Source organism: Tamandua tetradactyla, chromosome 12, assembly GCF_023851605.1.
Source record: "Tamandua tetradactyla isolate mTamTet1 chromosome 12, mTamTet1.pri, whole genome shotgun sequence".
NCBI lineage: Eukaryota > Metazoa > Chordata > Mammalia > Pilosa > Myrmecophagidae > Tamandua > Tamandua tetradactyla.
In genome coordinates, this window is record NC_135338.1 from 57,697,826 (window position 1) to 57,717,416 (window position 19,591).

The 19,591-nt window shown below is 38.8% G+C and overlaps 1 protein-coding gene across 1 annotated transcript in view; it reads left to right on the forward strand.

The window, feature by feature from the left end:
- AK7 (adenylate kinase 7) overlaps positions 1 to 19,591 on the forward strand; it is a 119,853-nt gene that overhangs the window by 81,832 nt on the left and 18,430 nt on the right. Inside the window, exons 10-12 of the mRNA XM_077123483.1 lie at positions 12,394 to 12,543; positions 14,359 to 14,487; positions 15,196 to 15,322. Coding sequence (XP_076979598.1) covers positions 12,394 to 12,543; positions 14,359 to 14,487; positions 15,196 to 15,322 — 406 coding nt within the window. The remainder of the gene's footprint in view (positions 1 to 12,393; positions 12,544 to 14,358; positions 14,488 to 15,195; positions 15,323 to 19,591) is intronic.

The following is a 19,591-nucleotide window of genomic DNA, read 5'->3' on the forward strand; positions in this document are numbered from 1 at the left end:
GTTCATAGTATTCCCTTACAATCCTTTCTATTTCTGTTGCATCCACAGTAATGTCCCCCTTTTCATTTCTGATTTTAGTATTTGTGTCCTCTCTCTTTTATCTTCATCAGTCTAGTTAAAGGTTTGTCAATTTTATTAATCTTTTCAAAGAACCAACTTGTGGTTTTGCTGATTCATTCTATTGCTTTTCATTCTGTATCTCATATCTCTGCTCTAATCTGTGTTATCTCCTTACTTCTGCTGGCTTTTGGTTTGTTTTTCATTTTCTAGATCCCCAGTTATGGTGTTACTTCTCTGATTTGAAATCTTTCTCTTTTCCTTTAATGTAAGCCTCGAGAGCTATACATTTTCCTCTCAGGACTGCCTTTTTTGCATCCCATAAATTTTGGTTTGTTGTGTTTTCATTTTCATTCACTTCAAGATATTCCTAATTTCCCTTGAGGTTTTTTCTTTGATCAATTAGTTATTTAAGAGCACATTGTTTAATAATTTCTATGTATTTGTGAATTTTCCAGTTATCCCTCTATTATTGACCTAGCTCATTGTAGTTGGAGAAAATATATTGCATATTTCAAAATTTTTAATTTATTGATATGTGTTTTGTAACCAAACATATTAGAGTATCCTGGAGAATAACCAATGTGCATAGAGAAAAATGTGTATATTGCTGCTGTGTGGTAAAGTATTCTATATATATCTGTTAGGGTAGTTCATTTATTGTATTGTTCAAGCCTTCTATTTCCTAATTGATCTGTTTAGACATTTTATTCATTATTGAAAGCAGTATATTGAAGTCTCCTACCATTAATATAGTATCTTCTATTTCTACCTTCAAATCTACCATTATTTCTTTCTTACATTTTGGGGCTGCATCATTAGGTGCATACATATTTATAATCATTATGTCTTCTTTTTGAATTTACCCCTTTATTGGTATATAGTGATCTTCTTTGTCCCCTGTAACAGTTTTTTACGTAAAGTCTATTTTGTCTGTTATTAACATAGCAACCCTTGCTCTGTTTTGGCAACTAATTGTTGGTGCATTTTTCCCCGTCCTTTCACTTTAAATGTACTTGTGTCTGTGAATTTAAAGTGAGTCTCCTGTAAAGAGATATAATTGTGTCCTTTTTTAAAATCTATTTTTGCCAGTCTCTACCTTTCTTTTTCTTTTTTTTTTTCCAAAGCAAAAGTTTTAATAGATCAAGCAGAGACCTTGAGAACTGTGACTCCACGGTGACCATTTAAGCTAGTCTTCTCTGTCACAGAGGGTAGGATAGGGTGGGCCCTAAGGCAAAGCAACAGGAAAACATGGCTCCCCTAGGGTTTTGGTCTCAACTCTTCAAAGGGACTGATCAATGTTATGCCATCCTGGAAGATCAATTCCTAGCCGTGTGCCAGGTGTTACGACAGAGGCCATCCCAGGAAATACGGCAGTAGAAATAAATTGTCTGTTAAGTCTAGCTCATTTATTGTATTATTCACATTCTCTGTTTCTTTATTGATCCTCTGTCTAGATGTTCTGTCCATTGATGAGAGTGGTGAATTGAAGTCTCGAACTATTATGGTAGATGTGTCTATTTCTCTTTTCAGTGTTTTCAGTGTTTGCTGCATGTATTTTGGAGCATTCTGGTTTGGTGCATAAATATTTATGATTGTTATGTCTTCATGCTGAATTGTTCCTTTTATTAATACATAGTATCCTTCTTTGTCTCTTTTAACTGTTTTACATTTGAGATCTAATTTATTGGATATTAGTATAGCTACTCCTGCCCTTTTCTGATTGTTATTTCCCTGAAATATCTCTTCTCAACCTTTCACTTTCAACCTATGTTTATCCTTGGGTCTAAGATGTCTTTCCTGTAGACAGCATATAGATGGGTCCTGTTTTTTAATCCATTCTGCCAGTCTATGTCTTTTAATTGGGGAGTTTAATCCATTAACATTTAGTGTTATTACTGTATGGGTAGTACTTTCTTCTACCATTTTGCCTTTTGGATTTTATATGTCATATGAAATTTTCCTTCTTTTTACCTTTACTCATAGTCTTCATTTCTACACTCTTCTTCACACCTCTCTCTTTTGTCTTTTTGTATCAGTCTCTAGTGCTCCCTTAGTATTTCTTGCAGAACTGGTCTCTTGGTCACAAATTCTCTCAGTGATTTTTTGTCTGAAAATGTTTTAATTTCTCCCTCATTTTTGAAGGACAGTTTTGCTGGATATAGAATTCTTGGTTGGCAGTTTTTCTCTTTTAATGATTTAAATATATTATCCCACTGTCTTTTTGCCCCCATGGTTTCTGCTGAGAGATCTGCGCATAGTCTTACTGGGCTTCCCTTGTATGTGATGGATTGCTTTTCTCTTGCTGCTTTCAAGATCCTCTCTTTCTCTTTGGCCTCTGATATTCTGATTATTAAATGTCTTGGAGTACATCTATTTGGATCTATTCTCTTTGGAGTATGCTGCACTTCTTGAATCTGTAATTTTAAGTCTTTCATAAGAGTTGGGAAATTTTCAAAGATAATTTCCTCCATTAGGTTTTTTCCTCCTTTTCCCTTCTCTTCTCCTTCTGGGATACCAACAACATGTATATTCGTGTGCTTCATATTGTCATTCAATTCCCTGAGTCCCTGCTCATATTTTTCCATTTTTTTCCTATAGTTTCTGTTTCTTGTCGGATTTCAGATGTTCCATCCTCCAGTTCACTCATCCTATCTTCTGCCTCTCAAAATCAACCATTGTAGGTTTCTCTTGTTTTTTTTTTTCATCTCTGATACTGTGACTTTCATTCCCATAAGTTCTGTGATTTGTTTTTTCAGACTTTCGATTTCTTCTTTTTATTCATTCCTTCCCTTCTTTATATCCTCTGTCAATTAATTGATTTGGATTTTGATGAGGTTTTCCATGTCTGTTCATATATCCTGAATTAATTGTTTCAACTCCTGTATCTCATTTGGATTGTTGGTTTGTTGCTTTGACTGGGCCATATCTTCAATTTTCCTAGTGTGATTTGTTATTTTTTGCTGGCATTAGGCATTTAATTACCTTAATCAGTTTTTTCTGGAGATTGCTTTCACTTCTTTTACCTAGTATTTTCTTGCTGGATGAATTTGTTGTCTATCTGTTCTTTGACATTCTGTTCAGCTATTTCTGGACCTCTAGCTTAGGTTTTGTTTAACAGAGGAGAATTTTTCAGTTCTTGTTTTCTTGTTTCTTGCCCTACCTGTATGGTGCCTTCCCCCCGCCCCTTAGGAGGGTCTACTTATAGACCCCAGACTGATTCTCCCAGACCAAACTGGCTTCCTGTCAGGAGGAAAGAGTCACCTGTGTTGGTTTTCCCTGAGGGTGAGACCCAGCAGGTTGAAAGACTTTGCTGTGAAGTCTCTGGACTCTGTTTTTCTTATCCTGCTCAGTATGTGGCACTTGTCTGACTGCAGGTCCCTCCAGCATAAGATGATGCAGTACCTTTAACTTTGGCATATGCTCCCTGCTGGGGGCATGGTGGAGACAGAGGAGAGGTTGTAGGTTGGTTTTAATGGCTTCAAATTACTAAGCCCTGGTGTCTGAATTCCTTAAGGGAGGGATTCCACCTGAGTTGGGCTTCCTCCTCCCCTGGGGAAGGCACAGGCTCCAGACAAGCCCTCAAACGAGCTTGTTTCTACCTGTGCCTGGGGCAGTTGCAGCCTGAGAAGCCTTGCTGCTTTATCCAAAGGCAGTCAAGCTTTGGAGAAGCACAGCCAGAAAAACCTCTGTTTCTTTTTGTTTTGTTTTGTTTTTCTGTCAGCCTTGCCCCTTTGGCACCAGGGCACAAATGAACGACCTCTGCTTTGACCAGGTTCACCTGAGCTGGGGGCCTATTTTTAGTTGTCAGAATTTGTTAATTAATTCCACAATTGGCGTTTGGTTGGGCTCAGCCCCTGTTGATGGTAAACTCTCTTTCCTTTCCCCTCCGAGAAGCAGGCTGTAGGGGAGGGATGCTGGCCGCCATGGTTTGGGGAACTCACAGTTCTGGGGGGCTCACAGCCAGTCCAGCTGGTCCAGACTGGGGTATGCTGTGTGTCCAGTCACTGACATGGCCCCAGGAGCTGTTGTGTACTGTTTCTGGTTATTTATTAGCTGTTCTGGAGGATGAATTAAATTGCACACCTTGCTAAGCTGCCATCTTGGCCTGGGGCAGTAGAAATTAGTCTCTACCTTTTGACTGTAGAATTTAACTCAATTACATTTAAAGTAACTACTGATAATGTGAGACTTTCTTCTGCCTTTTTCTATTTTACCTTTGAATGTCTTATCCTTTTGTCCCTAAATTCCTCCATTAATTCCTACCTTCATTTTTTTTTTTGTAGTGTACCATTTTGAGTTCCCTCTCATTTCCTTGTATATGTTGTTTGCTTGGTTTTTTTTTTTTTCAGATTTTTCTTTGCAGTTACTGTGGTGCTGATATTTAACATCCTAAATCTATAACAGTCACATTTTATTTGACACCAACTTAACTTCAGTAGCAAACGAAAACACTCTTCTTATGCTGCACCATACCCCCAATTTTTTGTTGTACTCATAACAATTATAACATTTGTGCTGGTTTGAAAGGATGTATGTACCCTAGAAAAGCCATGTTTTAATCCTAATCCAATTTTGTAAAGGCAGCCATTTCTTCTAATCCCTATTTAGTATTATATGCTTGGAACTATAATTAGATCATCTCCCTGGAGATGTGATTTAATCAAGAATGGTGGTTAAGCTGGATTAGGTAGAGGCATGTCTCCACTCATTTGTGTGGGTCTTGATTAGTTTCTGAAGTCCTATATAAGAGGAAACATTTTGGGAGCTTCCGGGTCAAGATGGCGGCTTAACAACGTGCACATTTTAGTTCGTCCTCCAGAACAACTACTAAATAACCAGAATAGTACAGAACAGCTCCCGGAGCCACGATAGTAACCAGACACACAGCATACCCCAGTCTGGACCAGCTGGACTGGCTGTGAGCACCCCCAAGAACCGTGAGTTCCCAAAGCTGCAGCAACCAGTGCCCCTCCCCCACAGGCTGCTTCCCAGAGGGGAAAGGAAAGGACTTTACCAGCAGCAGGGACTGGGCACAATCAAATGCCAATTGTGGAACTAAGTAACAAATTCTGACTACTAAAAATAGGCCCCCAGCTTAGGTGAACCTGATCAAAGCAGAGGTTACTCATTTTTGCCCCGGCGCCAAGGGGGCAGGACTGACAGAAAAAGGGGAGAAAAAGAAGGAAACAGAGGTTTTTGAGGCTGTGTATCTACAAAGGCTTGACTGCCTCTGGATACAGCAGCAGGACTTTTCAGGCTGCAACTGCCCCAGGCATAGGCAGAAGTGAGCTCTTTGGGGGGCTTATCTGGAGCTTGTACCTTTCCCAGGGGAGGGGTGAAGCCCCACCCAGGTGGAATCCCTCCATCAAGGAATTCAGACACCAGGGCTTGGTAATTTGAAGCCATTAAAACCAGCCTACAACCTCTCCTCTGTCTCCACCAAACCCCAGCAGGGAGCATATGCCAAAGTTAAAGGTACTGCATCATCTTATGCTGGTGGAACCTGCAGTCAGACAAGTGCCACATACTGGGCAGAATAAGAAAAACAGAGTCCAGAGACTTCACAGGAAAGTCTTTCAACTTGCTGGGTCTCACCTTCAGGGAAAACTGATGCAGGTGACTCTTTCCTCCTGATAGGAGGCCAGTTTGGTCTGGGAAAATCTGGCTGGTAGACCCTCCTAAGTGTGTGTGGGGGAAAGGCATCACACAAGCAGGGCAAGAAACAAGAAAACAAGAACTGAAAAATTCTCCTCTGTTAACAAAACTTAAGCTAAAGGTCCAGATAAAGCTGAACAGAATGTCAAAGAACAGATAGACAACAAATTCATCCAGCAAGAAAACCCTGGATAAAAGAAGTGAAAGCACTGGATACAAAAACTCAGAAATGGACAGCACAATACTACCTAACTGTAATATAATTATGTTAAAACACTGAATGAAGCTGCATATGAGAATGATAGAGGAAGGAGGACTGGGGCATAAATGAAATTACAAAGAAAGATAGACGATAAAGATTGAGATGGTGTAATCTAGGAATACCTAGAGTATAATGATAGTGACTAAATGTACAAATTTAAAAAATGTTTTTGTATGAGGAAGAACAAAAGAATGTCATTACTGCAGTGTGCTGAAAATAGATGGTGCTTAATATTTTAAAATTTCAACTAATGTGTGAGACCAAATCAAAAAATGTTTATTTGATACAAATCTATACTTTGACTAGTGCATCTCCTAATATAACTTATGTAGATAGTTGATTGAACACCTTAAGTACATGGAACTTTGTATAGGACATGAGATTTTGTTGGTTTGTCCAGGTGATGCCCTGATGAATCCCAGAGTGATTTGATCAGTGAGTGGAAAAGTATTTGCAAAGTCCCCTTCAGGGAATGGTGAGAACGAGGGAAAACTCAACTTCCCCAAGTTGAATTCTTGATATTCTCACAAGCAGTGTGGACAACCAAAGCTATAGGCTGAGCCCCGAGTCTTGACGTTTGTTCGTATGAAACTTAACCCCACAAAGGATAGGTCAAGCCTACTTAAAATTAAGCCTAAGAGTCACCCCCAAGAGAACCTCTTTTATTGGTCAGATGTGGCCTCTCTCTCCAGCCAACACAGCAAGCAGACTCACCACCCTCCCCCTGTCTATGTGGGACATGACTACCAGGGGTGTGGATCTTCCTGGCAGCGTGGGACAGAAATCCCAGAATGAGCTGAGATTCAGCATCAAGGGATTGAGAAAAACTCTAGAATGAGCTGAGACCCAGCATCAAGGAAGTGAAAAAACCTTCTCGACCAAAAGGAGGAAGAGGGAAATGAGACAAAGTGTCAATGGCTGAGAGATTCCAAACAGAGTCCAGAGGTCATCCTGGAGGTTATTCTTATGCATTAAGTAGATATCATCACCTTGGTATCCAAGATGTAATGGAGAGGCTGGAGGGAACTGCCTGAAAAGTAGAGCTGTGTTCCAGTAGCCATGTTTCTTGATGATGATTGTATAATGATATGGCTTTCACAACGTGACTGTGTGATTGTGGAAACCTTGTGTCTGATGCTCCTTTTTTCTACCTTGTCAACAGATGAGAGGAACATATGGAATAAAAATAAATAATAGGGGGAACAAATGTTAAAATAGATTTAGTTTGAAATGCTAGTGATCAATGAAAGGGATCAGTAAGGGGTATGGCCTGTAAATTTTTTTCTTCTGTTTGTTATATTTTTCTGTTGTCTTTTTATTTCTTTTTCTGAATTGATGCTAATGTTCTGGGAAATGATCATGATGTTTGATATGCAACTATGTGATGATATTGTGAATTGCTGTGTGTATGTGTTGGGAATGTTTGTTTCTTGTAATTTTTTTAATTAATAAAAAATTTTAAAAAATTAAAAAACAAAGTGTTACAGTTAACTATCAAAAAAATGTTATATGAAAAAAAAAAAGAAGAAGCATTTTGGAGAATGAGGGATTCAGAGAGAGCAGAGCAGAATGACATAGCCACAAGAAGCAGAGTCCACCAGCCAGTGACCTTTGGAGATGAAGAAAGAAGATGTCTCCTGGGGAGCTTCATGAAACAGGAAGCCAGGAGAATAAGTTAGCAGATGATGCCATGTGCACCATGTGCCCTTCCAGATAAGAGAGAAGCCTGACTATGTTCGCCATGTGCCTTCTCACTTGAAATAGAAACCCTGAAATTCATAGGCTTTCTTGAACCAAGATATCTTTCCCTGGATGCCTTAGATTGGACACTTCTATAGACTTGTTTTAATAGGGACATTTTCTCGGCCTTAGAACTGTAAACTACCAATTTATTAAATTCCCCTTTTTAAAAGCCATTCTGTTTCTGGTATATTGCATTCAGGCAGCTAGCAAACTAGAACAATGTTATGTATTTCATATCCAAAAGCATAGAGTTATCATTACTTTTATGCATTTTGACCTTAGAACCTATAAGAAGTAAAAAGTGGAGTTATATACCAAAAAATACAATACAGTAGTACTGACATTTATAATTATCCATATCATTACCTTTACTGAGGTCTTTATTTCTTTGTGCCACTTTAATCCACTGCCTAGTGTCCTTTCCTTTCCATCTGAAGAACACCCTTCAGCATTCATTGCTTGTAGGACAGGTCTAGTGGTGATGAATTCCTTCAGCTTTTGATTATTTGGTAGTGTCTTAATTTCTCCTACATTTTTGAAAGGCAGTCTCACTGATATAAAGTTCTTGGTTGCCAGTTGTTGTCTTTCAGCACTTTAAATATTTGTCTTGCTGCCTTCCATGATTTCTAATGAGAAACTGGCTCTTAATCTTATTGGAACTTCCTTGTACATAGTTTGTTGTCTTTCTCTTGCAGCTTGTAGAACTCTGTCCCTGTGCTTGATATTCAACAGTTTGACTCCTGTGTCTGGCATTGTTTTCATTCTGTTTATCCTGCTTAAATTTCTTTGGGATTCTTGAATGTACATATTCATGTATTTCATTAAATTTAGGAAGTTTTCTGCCATTATTTCTTTGAATATTCCTTCTGCCCCTGTCTCTCTTTTTTCTCCTTCTTGGACTCCCATAATATGTATATTGTCATGCTTGTTGGTCTGTCACTGATCTCTTAGACTCTGTTTACTTTTTTCATTGTTTTTTCTTTATTCTCCTCAGCCTGAATCATTTAAGTCATCTTATCTTTGAGTTACTGATGCTTTCTTCTGTGAGCTCCAATCTGCTGTTGAAATCCTCTTGAGAATTTTCAGTTGTCATGTCATCAATGCCAGTATATCTATTTGGTTCTGTTTTAGAATTTCTATCTCTTTATTGAGATTTTTGCATTGTTTATTCATCACTTACTTGATATCCTTTAGTTTTTTCTCTCTGTGTTTTCCTTTATTTTCTTGAGAATATTGTAAATCTTTTTTTTTTTTTGTATGCTGTATTGTGGTGTCACATTTCATTATTTTTCCATGTGAGTATCCTGTTATTGCAGCAGCATTTGTTGAATTTTGTTTGTTTGTTTTGCTTGTTTGTTTGTTTTTTGGGGGGGTGCATAGACTGGGAATCAAACCCAGGTGTTCCACATGGCAGACAAGAATTCTATATAAATCATTTTTTAATAGTCTTTGTCTGGTATGTCCAAAGTTTGGTTTTCTTCATTGACACTGAGTGAATCTTTATCTTGTTCCATTGGATGGGCCATCCCTTCCTGTTTTTTTGTTGTCATGATCAGGTTCATGTGTCAACGTGGCCAAGTGGTGGTACCTGTTTTTCTGGTTGGGCAAATGTTGTCCTGTCTGTTGTGATGGACATTTCATAGAATTAAATCATGATCACGTCAGCTGCATTCACAACTGATTCCATTTGTAATCAGCCAAGGGGAGTGTCTTCTGCAATGAGTGATGCTTAATCTAATCACTGGAAGCCTTTTAAGGAGGATTCAGAAGAGGCTCTCTTCTTGCTTCAGCCCGCAAGCCTCTCCTATAGAGTTCATCCAGACCCTCCATCAGAATCATTAGCTTCACAACCTGCCCTTTGGATTTTGGACTCTGCATTCCCACGGTTACATGAGACACTTTTATAAATTTTATATTTGCGAGTGTTTCCTATTGTTTCTGTTTCTCTAGAGAGCCCTAACTAATACATTTATATTGTAATCTTTTGTCACACACTGTACACCTTAATGTGTTAACTCTGGGATTTAGTTCTTGAGCTGTTTCTTAAGTTTATCTCTATCTGGTGAAATGACAGAGATTTCCTTGACTGTCATGAGTTAACAAAAACAACAAACTAATACAATAAACACTTTCCACATTCTTTGCAGATTGGCTCTGCCTTTGCTGGTGCTCTCCTTCAGAATTTAGCCCTCCTATTAAGAAGATCAGCCCATGACAAAATGAAGTGCAAGGTCCTCTCCTATATTTGCTACTTGTTCTGAGCTTGTGCTTTTTGAGGACTTTAAGAATTCCATGTTCACAGGAATCTAAGTGTTCCTCATTCCCTGTGAAATGGACAGCCCCCCACCCCCACTGGCCCACACCTCAAGTTCTCTATTGTTTATGATAAATCTGGTAACTCTTTGCCCCAGTCTCCTTTGACTTAATTGTTTCTTCCCCTGCTGTAGCTGTCTGTAAGCTGCTTCTGCTTGCTGGATGCATTATGGGGAGGGCAAGCAAGAGGCGAGTGCCCCAGTACAGTATTTTAGGCTGACACCTAATAGATTGGCATCCGCCTACAGGCACCCCAGTATGCACCTAGTGGTTACTCTGCTTCTTCTGGAACAAGGCCAGGGACCCACAATGGGAGTACAGGCCGGCTCACACTGTACTGGGGAGGTTTTGCAGATGAAACTCGCAAGGGAACCAGGAGCTTCTCCTATCATTTTTAAAGCTGAATTTTCTTGATTTCATACTGATCCAGTTTCTGCAACCCTTTAACTGTTTTCAGGAGTTTTGAGGAAGATGAGTTTGTCAGTTTTTACTAGTTTTCAAAGATTTGGGGAGGGAATGCAACCTGGAGTGTCTTTCACCACCATCTTGGTTGATCAGAATTCTCCACTGCATCATGCTATTTTTCATGTAATTTTATTGAGATATATTTACACACCATAAAATCTTTCCAAAGTATACAATCAGTGGTTCACATTATCATCATATAGTTGTATATTCATCACCTGGATCATTTTTAGAACATTTTCATTACTCCAGAAAAAAAAAAAAGAAAAGAAAACCCAAAATACCCCATACCCTTTAGTGCCTTAGTGCCCCCCTCCTTATTGACCACTATTATTGTACACTACTCAATTTTAAGACTTACAATAAAGGTAAGTTCACTTAGTGTAGTACTGACAAAGGTGTGTGTGTGTGTGTGTGTGTGTGTGTGTGTGTATATATATGTACAGGATAGACCAAACCATCCAGAAGTAGATTCGTACAAGCATGAGCAAGTGACTTTGTTGGTTTTTTTTTACTATATAGTTATACAATCATTATCAAAGATCAAGGCTACTGGATCACAGTTAAACAACTTCAGGTATTCTGGCCATTCTAAAACACCAGATATTAAAAAGAAGTAACTATATAATGAGTCAGTAGTCACAGTCATTTGTTAAATCCTTATTCCTCAATTTCATCTCCTCCCTCTCATTTGATCATTCTCTCAATCTTCAGGGATATCTGGGCAAGACCATTTTAACTTCTTCGTGTTGTAAAGGGGTGCTGACCTTTTAGGGTAGAGGAATGAAACTGATTGATATTCTTGTAGAGAAGGAACCTCTGGGTTTCAGGTCTTATCTGGCATAGGAACAATCTGAAGGCCTTAGGCTTCTGAAAAAGTATACTTACTAAGTAAAACTTATAGACATAAGGTCCAGGACACTCCTTAAGGTTTTCAGGAATACTGTTGGTTGGGACTTGGCATTCTGTGGTAGTTTGCAACATCTGGCTAAAGCTTGCATAAGAATAACCTCTGGAATGACTTCTTGATTCTTTTTGAAATCTCCTAGCCACTGAAACTTTATTTTGTTCCATTTCTTTTCTCCCTTTTGGTCAAGAAGGCATTCTCAATCCCACAATGCCAAGGCCAGGCTCATCCCTGGAGTCATGTTCCATGTTACCAGGGAGACCTATACCCCTGGGAGTCATGTCCCACACATGGGGGAGGGAAGTGAGTTTATTTGCAGAGTTAGTTTTAAGAGAGAAGTCACATCTGAGCCATAAAAGAGGCTCTCTGAGAGTGACTCTTAGGCATATTTATCAGCAGGCCCAGCTCTGCCATTGAAGGAATACGTTTCCTAAGGAAGAACCTCAAGATCAAGAGCTTGGCTTATTAAATTGGATAATGTGCTTTTAAAGCTTGTTTTAGGATAGAATTCTTTTTAGGGATAAATTACATCTAAAAACTGAACTTGAGAATGTTTCTGAAAAGATTTATATCATCGGTTGCCTCTCAGAAGCAGAGTTGAGTAGGTGGTGGTAAAAGGTCAAAGGGAGGTTTTTCCTCTATGCTTTTTGTTTTTTTGGAGTTTGAACAATGCAACATGTGAATAAAAAATTAGATTTTATTTAAAATTTAGAAAAAAACTCTGCTCCCAATGTCTTTCTACTTCTTGATTTGATTTTCTGCCTGCAAACAGCTGTGAATTCTGCCTGTAAAAACAGAGTAGATATGGGGAGAGTTTAAAATATCATAGTATCTCATTACATGTTCTGCAAATACCTGTTGCTGTATTCATTGACTTTCATGTTTACTGCATGTACACTATCTTTAAAATAACTAGTGATATTGGTGTATTATAACTGTCAAAATGAAAAACAAAAAGACAAATCTCTAATTTTCCATTATCTCTTAGCAAGAGTGTCTAGACCATTTATTGGTCAACTTGAGAATGGAAGCCCTCTTTGTGAAGGAGAACTTAAACATTCGATGGGTTGCCCAAGCAGGATTTGTGGAAAATATCAGCAATATCCTCAAAGAGTATAAACAAGCCAGAGGATTAATGGTAACTATAACTATTTCTGGTTTTAAATTTCTGATGTAAGCAAAGTAAATGAATCTTTAGTCTAGTTATACCAATGAAAAATATTTCTTTCAAACATCCAAATTTCAAGTTCTTATTCAAATTAGGCAGATTCATCCAGTTCTAATAATCTACATGTATATTAATACTTATTTACTGAATATTAACAATATTTAAAGTTAACATTAATAACTGTTACGATTGACACAAACTGAACTTGACAGTAAGCTCAAGACTGATTGTCATTTATTTGTCTATATAAGGAAAATATTGTGTGCCTTACTGGCCTGTTGGTTTTCAGCCCTGGATATGCAAATGAGGGAGGGCAGGTGAATGGTGGAAAGACAATCTGATTACTGACTTGACCTCTCACTATAGGCCAGAAGATTTGCTGGTCATTTTAATCACAACTTCTCAAGGTAGGTATACTTATCTCCACATTACAGATGAGGAAACTAAGGCTAAGAGAGATGAAGCAGCTTATTTACAATCACACAGCTAGACAGGGATGCAAACAAGCTAGAATGCAAGCCTAGCTAGAATGGCCTAACTGGTGAGTCCCAACACTTCGCACTCCACACCTACCTCTCTGAACTTAGTTAGGCACATGCAGCACTTGTTCAGATTTTTAGATTTATCCTAGGGAAGCCCCAGGATAATCTTGCCCCAGGAGAGAGATCCATCTTTGGTTTGTGAAAAAAAAATGAGGTATGTGAACCTGCCCAGCTGACAGCTGAACCTCAGGCCACTGTGGATATACCAAGCTCCAGAGTGCCCACCAGGTGGCCAGCCTAACCTCCAGAGTTGCTTTCGCTGATACCTGCCCCTGCACTGCCCACCACCATGGTCATCACCATTGTCCTGAAAGTGTCGGCTGCAAAACCAGAGAGAGTCCATTTTCACTGCTCCAGTGTTTCTGGCTATTTCCATCACAGTCTTGGTTTCCTTGTCTGTAAAATGATAATAATAAAAATGATAACCAGCATAATGGCTGGAATTATGTCATCTTTAAGCATATGAACACTCTGCCAGTGGAAATTCTTTTCATCAGCATTGTTTTTTTATTAATTTGCCTTGCAAAATCTGGCTCTCAGTATTGCAACTCTTTGGACTATTTTTAAATAAATGACTATTTGTCACTGATATTTTGATTTCTATTACAAATAAACAATAACTCAATGATTACGCATGCTGCATGTCTTCTTTAATGTTCAAGCAAGTTTTGCAACAAGAGAAATGTTTTTTATTAATGAGTGTATTTTTTTAAATCAGAATAAATTAATTATGTGTAAAAGAAAAGCATAATGACCAAGTTCAGTACAGAAACAGTATTTATGAGATAACGGGTTTTTGGCCTCTTTTACACTGGACCAGAAATTCTTCTGTTTCTTGCTTCTCTTTGTGAGGGTAGCACAATAAGCATGAACTTAGTAGCGTGGACTGCCTGAGTACTCTGTTCTTAAGTCCTTTTGAGGTGTTCCTGTGTACATCTCATTGCGTGCTGTGTACTTTGTGCCCAGGTTAGCACACATAGTAGATGCTTATTAGATCTCTGGTGAGTGAATGAACATGAATGCTCTCTAAGTGATTAGAGAGCAAACACTTTTGGGATGATGTGACGGTGACCAAGATGGCAGGCAGAGAAGGAAGTGACTCTACACTCGAGCCTGGAAGGACCAATGACAGGGAGCCTGAGACCCTGGAAACTAAAAAAGGCACATCTTTGAAACAAAAACACTCTGTCTCATTATAGATTGCCTAGAGCTCACTATATACGTTCATTATCCTCCTTTTCAGCCAATCAAGATTTGTATTCTTGGTCCTCCTGCTGTGGGAAAATCCAGTGTTGCTGAGGAACTGTGCAAGTACTACAAACTGCATCACATTACAATAAAGGACGTCATTTCTGAAGCCATTACAAAGCTGGTAACACTTGTGACCACTTTCTTTGTCATTTTGATTTCTTAAAAATTGCTTTTCTTAGTTTTGTCATAAGAAGCCACTAATTTTACATGTCAGTCTGCTAAGAGATTTGCTGTCTTAATTGGATTTTGTTGTTGGTCCCAGTTGTGAAAGCATAGAATCCCACAGAGCTTTCCTCTGTGAGAGGGAAACATCTTTCATGGGTTGTCCTTGATATTTAGTCTGTTTCTAGCTATTGCTCAAATTATATCTTGTATTCTCTTCTTGACTGGAATAGTTTTAGGATTTTTTATTCTTAAAATATGTTTCTCAAGGTATTATCAGTATGTTTATTAAATTTGTTATCCTTTTGGTACAAATTGTAGCTAATAAGGTACACTTTCATAAATGATGATTAAAAGCCTTGATCTCTACAAAATGTGATTCCTTCAGGTAGGTTGCAGTCTTATATCTGAAAAATTGTTAACTCTTAATCAGTTCTGTCATTGGCACAGACATGTATCATTCTCCTAAAAGAGACTCAGAAAAGTCTTGAGACTCTTCGTCCATCTTTGTAGACACAGGCCTCCTAAAAATCCTTATGTGATGACTGACATTGGGTACCTTTCCCTATGTGGGTGCCCAGCTCCTTTTATTAGCACCCCATCCCAGGTGGTGTGTGAGTAGCATACCAATGTAGGCATCAGCCTATTTGAATGTTCTGTGGTGCAGGAGGCAATTGTCACCCCGAAGGATATAGGAGAAGAAGAGGAGGGTGAAGAGGAGGAAGAAGAAGAGAACGTGGAAGATGCTCAGGAGCTCCTGGATGGCATCAAGGAAAGCATGGAGCAGAATGCAGGTAAGGCGTGCACAGCAGAATGCAGGTGATGCGTGCACGGCAGAATGCAGGTGATGTGTGCACAGCACAGTGCTGCCCTAGACTTGTTAACAGTGGCTATTTTTTCCAGTTATGAAAGGGCTGCCTGCTTGCTATTTTAAAAAGAGCACAGAAAGTATAATGATAAAAAACAAATCTCATTCATAATTCTATCCACCAAAGAAAATCATTATTAATATTTTGATGACGATCAGGTCTTTGGACTGGAAAGACTTTCTAAAGTTAAAAAAATGAAATTTGTATTCATAAATATTTTATAAGCATCAAAATCCTTAATTTAAAAGCAAAGGACAAACCAGAAAGGAATATTATCCACCAATATTACAAAGAGTGAATATCCTTACTATATAAATGCTCATTGATATCAGGCAAATTAATGAGAAAATCATTAAATACTTATTAGAAGAATGGAAGAATAACATGGACCAATAATTCATGGAGGAAGAAATACAAATAAGTGAAAAAATATTCTTACTTACTTGGTAATTGAAACCAGTTTGTTGAGCAAACTAATCACAGTAAGGTATAACTTTAAACTCGAACTCTGGATTGAATCTTTCCCCACCCTTGGATGAAATTTCAGGCTGGTCCTCTTGAAACTCTTAGATAGTAAATGAGTGGCTCCTTTGTTCATTCATTCTTTTTTTTTTTTAACATCTTTATTGTAAAATATAACATATAATACAAAAAAGCAATAAATTTCAAAGAACATTTTAACAAATAGTTATAGAACAGATTTCAAAGTTTGATATGGGTTGCAGTTCTACAATTTCAGATTTTCCTTCTAACTCCATCAAGACACTGGAGACTAAAAGAAATAGCAATATAATGATTCTGGTATTCTGTCTTCTCTGTTATGATGCCATCTTCTCCTTTGATCCTTCTCCCAATCTTTAGGAATGTTTGGGTGATGGCCAAGGGGTGTCAACAACATGGGATAAGAGGATAGAACTAGTTGATCTTCTTGGAGAAGCTGTCCCCTCTGGGTTTTAGGACTTACTGACCTAGGAACAATCTGGAGATCATAGGTTTCTAGAAAGTAAACTTAGTGGTGCAACTTTTGTGGAATCTCATATAGAGTCGTAGGTGATCTTTAAGGTTAACAGGAATTATGTTGGTTGGGGGTCAGCAAACCATGGCAATTAAAAATGTCTAGCTGAAGCTTACATAAGAGTAGCCTCCAGAATAGCTTCTCAACTCTATGTGAATTCTCTTAGGTACTGATACCTTATTTTGTTACATTTCTTTTCCCCCTTTTGATCAGGAAGGCATTATCCATTCCACGATGCCAGAGCCAGACTCATATCTGGAAGTCATGTCCCACATTGCCAGGGAGATCTTCACCCATGGATGTCATGTCCCATGTAGTGGGGAAAGTTATGATTTTCCTTGCAGAGATGGGTTTAGAGATAGAGAAAATGGCCACATCTGAGCAATAAAAGAGGGTCTCTGGAAGTAACTCTTAGGCATAATTATAGGTAAGCTTAGCTTCTCTGCTACAGAACTAAGTTTCATAAGAGCAAACCCCAAGATCTAGGGCTTGGCCTATTAACTTGGGAGTCCCTAATGTTTGAGAGAGTACCAGGGGCTTCCCAGGTGGGAAATTTCAATAGTTCCATTTTTTTCCTCCAGTCCCTCAATGGACTTTGCTAGTACTTTTTAATTATCTACCCAACATATTCTGGGATGTATCTGTGTATTACATTAAGCTGTATAGAATGACAAGCCATCATTCTCATTCTAGGCTCCATGTGTCTGGGTTGTTTAAATGAGCTATTCAGGCAGATTGAGTTAGATTGTGTTAGATTTCAAAACAAGAACATTTAGGTTTTGAACAAAATAAATCTCTCTTTCTTTGGTCTCATACAAGTGGGTAAGCTCTAAAATACAAACAATATTATCTTTCACCCTGTACTCTGATTTACTAGTCCCAACCAGAGCAGCTTCATTCTTATCTCTAATTGAGATCTGATCTCTTTTTCAGTTTCTTTAGCAGTTGTTGTATACAGCAATGCTTGACTTTCAGAGCTTCAGAACTCCAGCTGAGTCTTAGGCATCACACAGGTACCCAAAGTTCCAGGGAAATACCAGGTTATGCACATATAGCACAGCATCTCAGAATCTAGAAATAACACAACTCTGAACTAAATGTGACTGCAATAAGAGCTTACAATCTAAGCCCCAATTTTCTTATAAGTATTTTCTAAAAGCGACCAATACAATGTTTGTTCTTTTGTTTCTGGCTTATTTTGCATAACATAATGTCCCAAAGGCTCATTCATCTCGTTGCATGTCTCACGACTTCATTATTTTCTGTAGCCGTGCAATATTCCATCGTATGTATATACCACAGTTCACCCTTCTGCTTCCCAATCAATGTACCCTTCAGCCACCTCCATCTATTGGGCATCATGGATAATGTCCCAAATAAATAATCCATGTCTCACAGTATCCTCACTTAGTTGTACAATCTTCAACACTCAATTTTAGACAACTCTCATTGCTCCAAAGAGGAAAATAACAAACAGACCTTCACCGAATAGAAAATCTAAACCTCCCCTTAACTCTGTCCACACCTCCATTATTTACCCCTGGTATTGCTGTGGTTCTGTTGATGTCTTCCTGTTAACAATAGGCCTTAGCATGCAATGGTAGTTTTCCTCCTGTACTCTTCTATTATTGACTCTCTGTACAAAGTTGTCCATGTTCATTCATTGTTTAAGAAGGCCATTCAAATTAAATGACACATACTGCATTTTGAACTAAGATATCTTTCAGGGAGCTCACTACCCAGTAGGAAAGCACAGTCAGTAGAAGTTATTAGAAAGATGAAAACATGTCATTTTTATATTTAGCCAGTCGAGATCCTGCATCATACTAGCCATACAGATATCATTTATAGTCCAGTCCAATTTATAAACAATACTTTGAACTCTTATCCAATAGAAAGCTTTTTCCCCCTTGCCATCCTCTCAAGCATGTTTGGCTTCCTTCTTCTTTCTTTTACTTAGTACTCCCATCTTACTGGTGGCTGTTTCTGACCCTTCAAGGTTGGGCTGAGGACAAGTGGGAATTAAGGGAGAAGGACCAACATTATGTTAAGACTCAGTGTAAGCTGGTGTTGAGTGGCAGACAGCACACTTACTGTCTCTCCCTAATGTGCTTCTGTGAGTCTTTCACAGGTTCTCCCATTAGGGACCTCCTATTTTAGTTTCTAGACTATTCAAAGCACATACCATGAAATGGGTTGGCTTAAACAATGCAAATTTATTAACTTACAGTTTGAGGCCGAGAGAATGTCCAAATCATCAGGGCGATGCTTTCCTGCTGCCAATGTCAAGCACATGGCTGTGTCTACTGGCACTTCCCTTTTCTTTCAGATTTTGTTGTTTTCAGCTTCTTGATTCCATCGTTTTCTTTCTTTGTCTGAATTTCACTGTCTTATAAAGGACTCCAATAATAGGATAAAGACCCAATCTTAGTTAAGGTGGGTCATGCCTCATCTGGAGCAACCTCATCAATAGGTCCTACTTACAATGGATTCGCACCCATGGAACTGGATTAACTTCAATAACATGCTTTCTTTGGGTTTATGCAGTTCCAAACTGATGCATCTTCCCAACTGCACTTCCATGGAGGCAAAGCTTTTGTCTGCCCTCTCCATCTCTGCTCATCTCACAATCCACTCTTTTGCCCCTCCAGGTGGTCCATTTCCTAGTGGCTCATCTCCATGTTGGTTGGAAGTACAGTTTTCCATTCCTATCCTCATTCCCTACAAGGTGTCAGCATCACCTGCATTGCTGCTTGAGGATTCCAGTTGTACAGGACTGTTTGGCAGTGGCCAGCTTGAGGAAGGTCCACTCTGGTTCCTGGTCCTTACTACTTAGGTTTGTTTCTCCCCTAGCCCCCCACTTCAAGGATGCACAGTTCTCTCCATGCCTTTCTCTGAAGCCCAGGGTACCTTTTCTCACATATCCCTCTTCCCTAAACCAGTCCCATCTAGTCTTTGGGGGTAGAGAAAATGATTCAGTATGCCAACGCCTGAGTTTCCCCTTAAACCCCTGATTATTTGAGTCTTCATCTATGCTTTGGTGTGGGCTGGACCAGATGGAAATGGAATTTGAGATCCCAGAGAGAAAGGGTGATACACAGAAAACGCAGATTATTACTTTGAGAAATAACTCTGCCTTGGCTTGACCCTGAAGGCATTTGGAAATTACTATTCTAGTT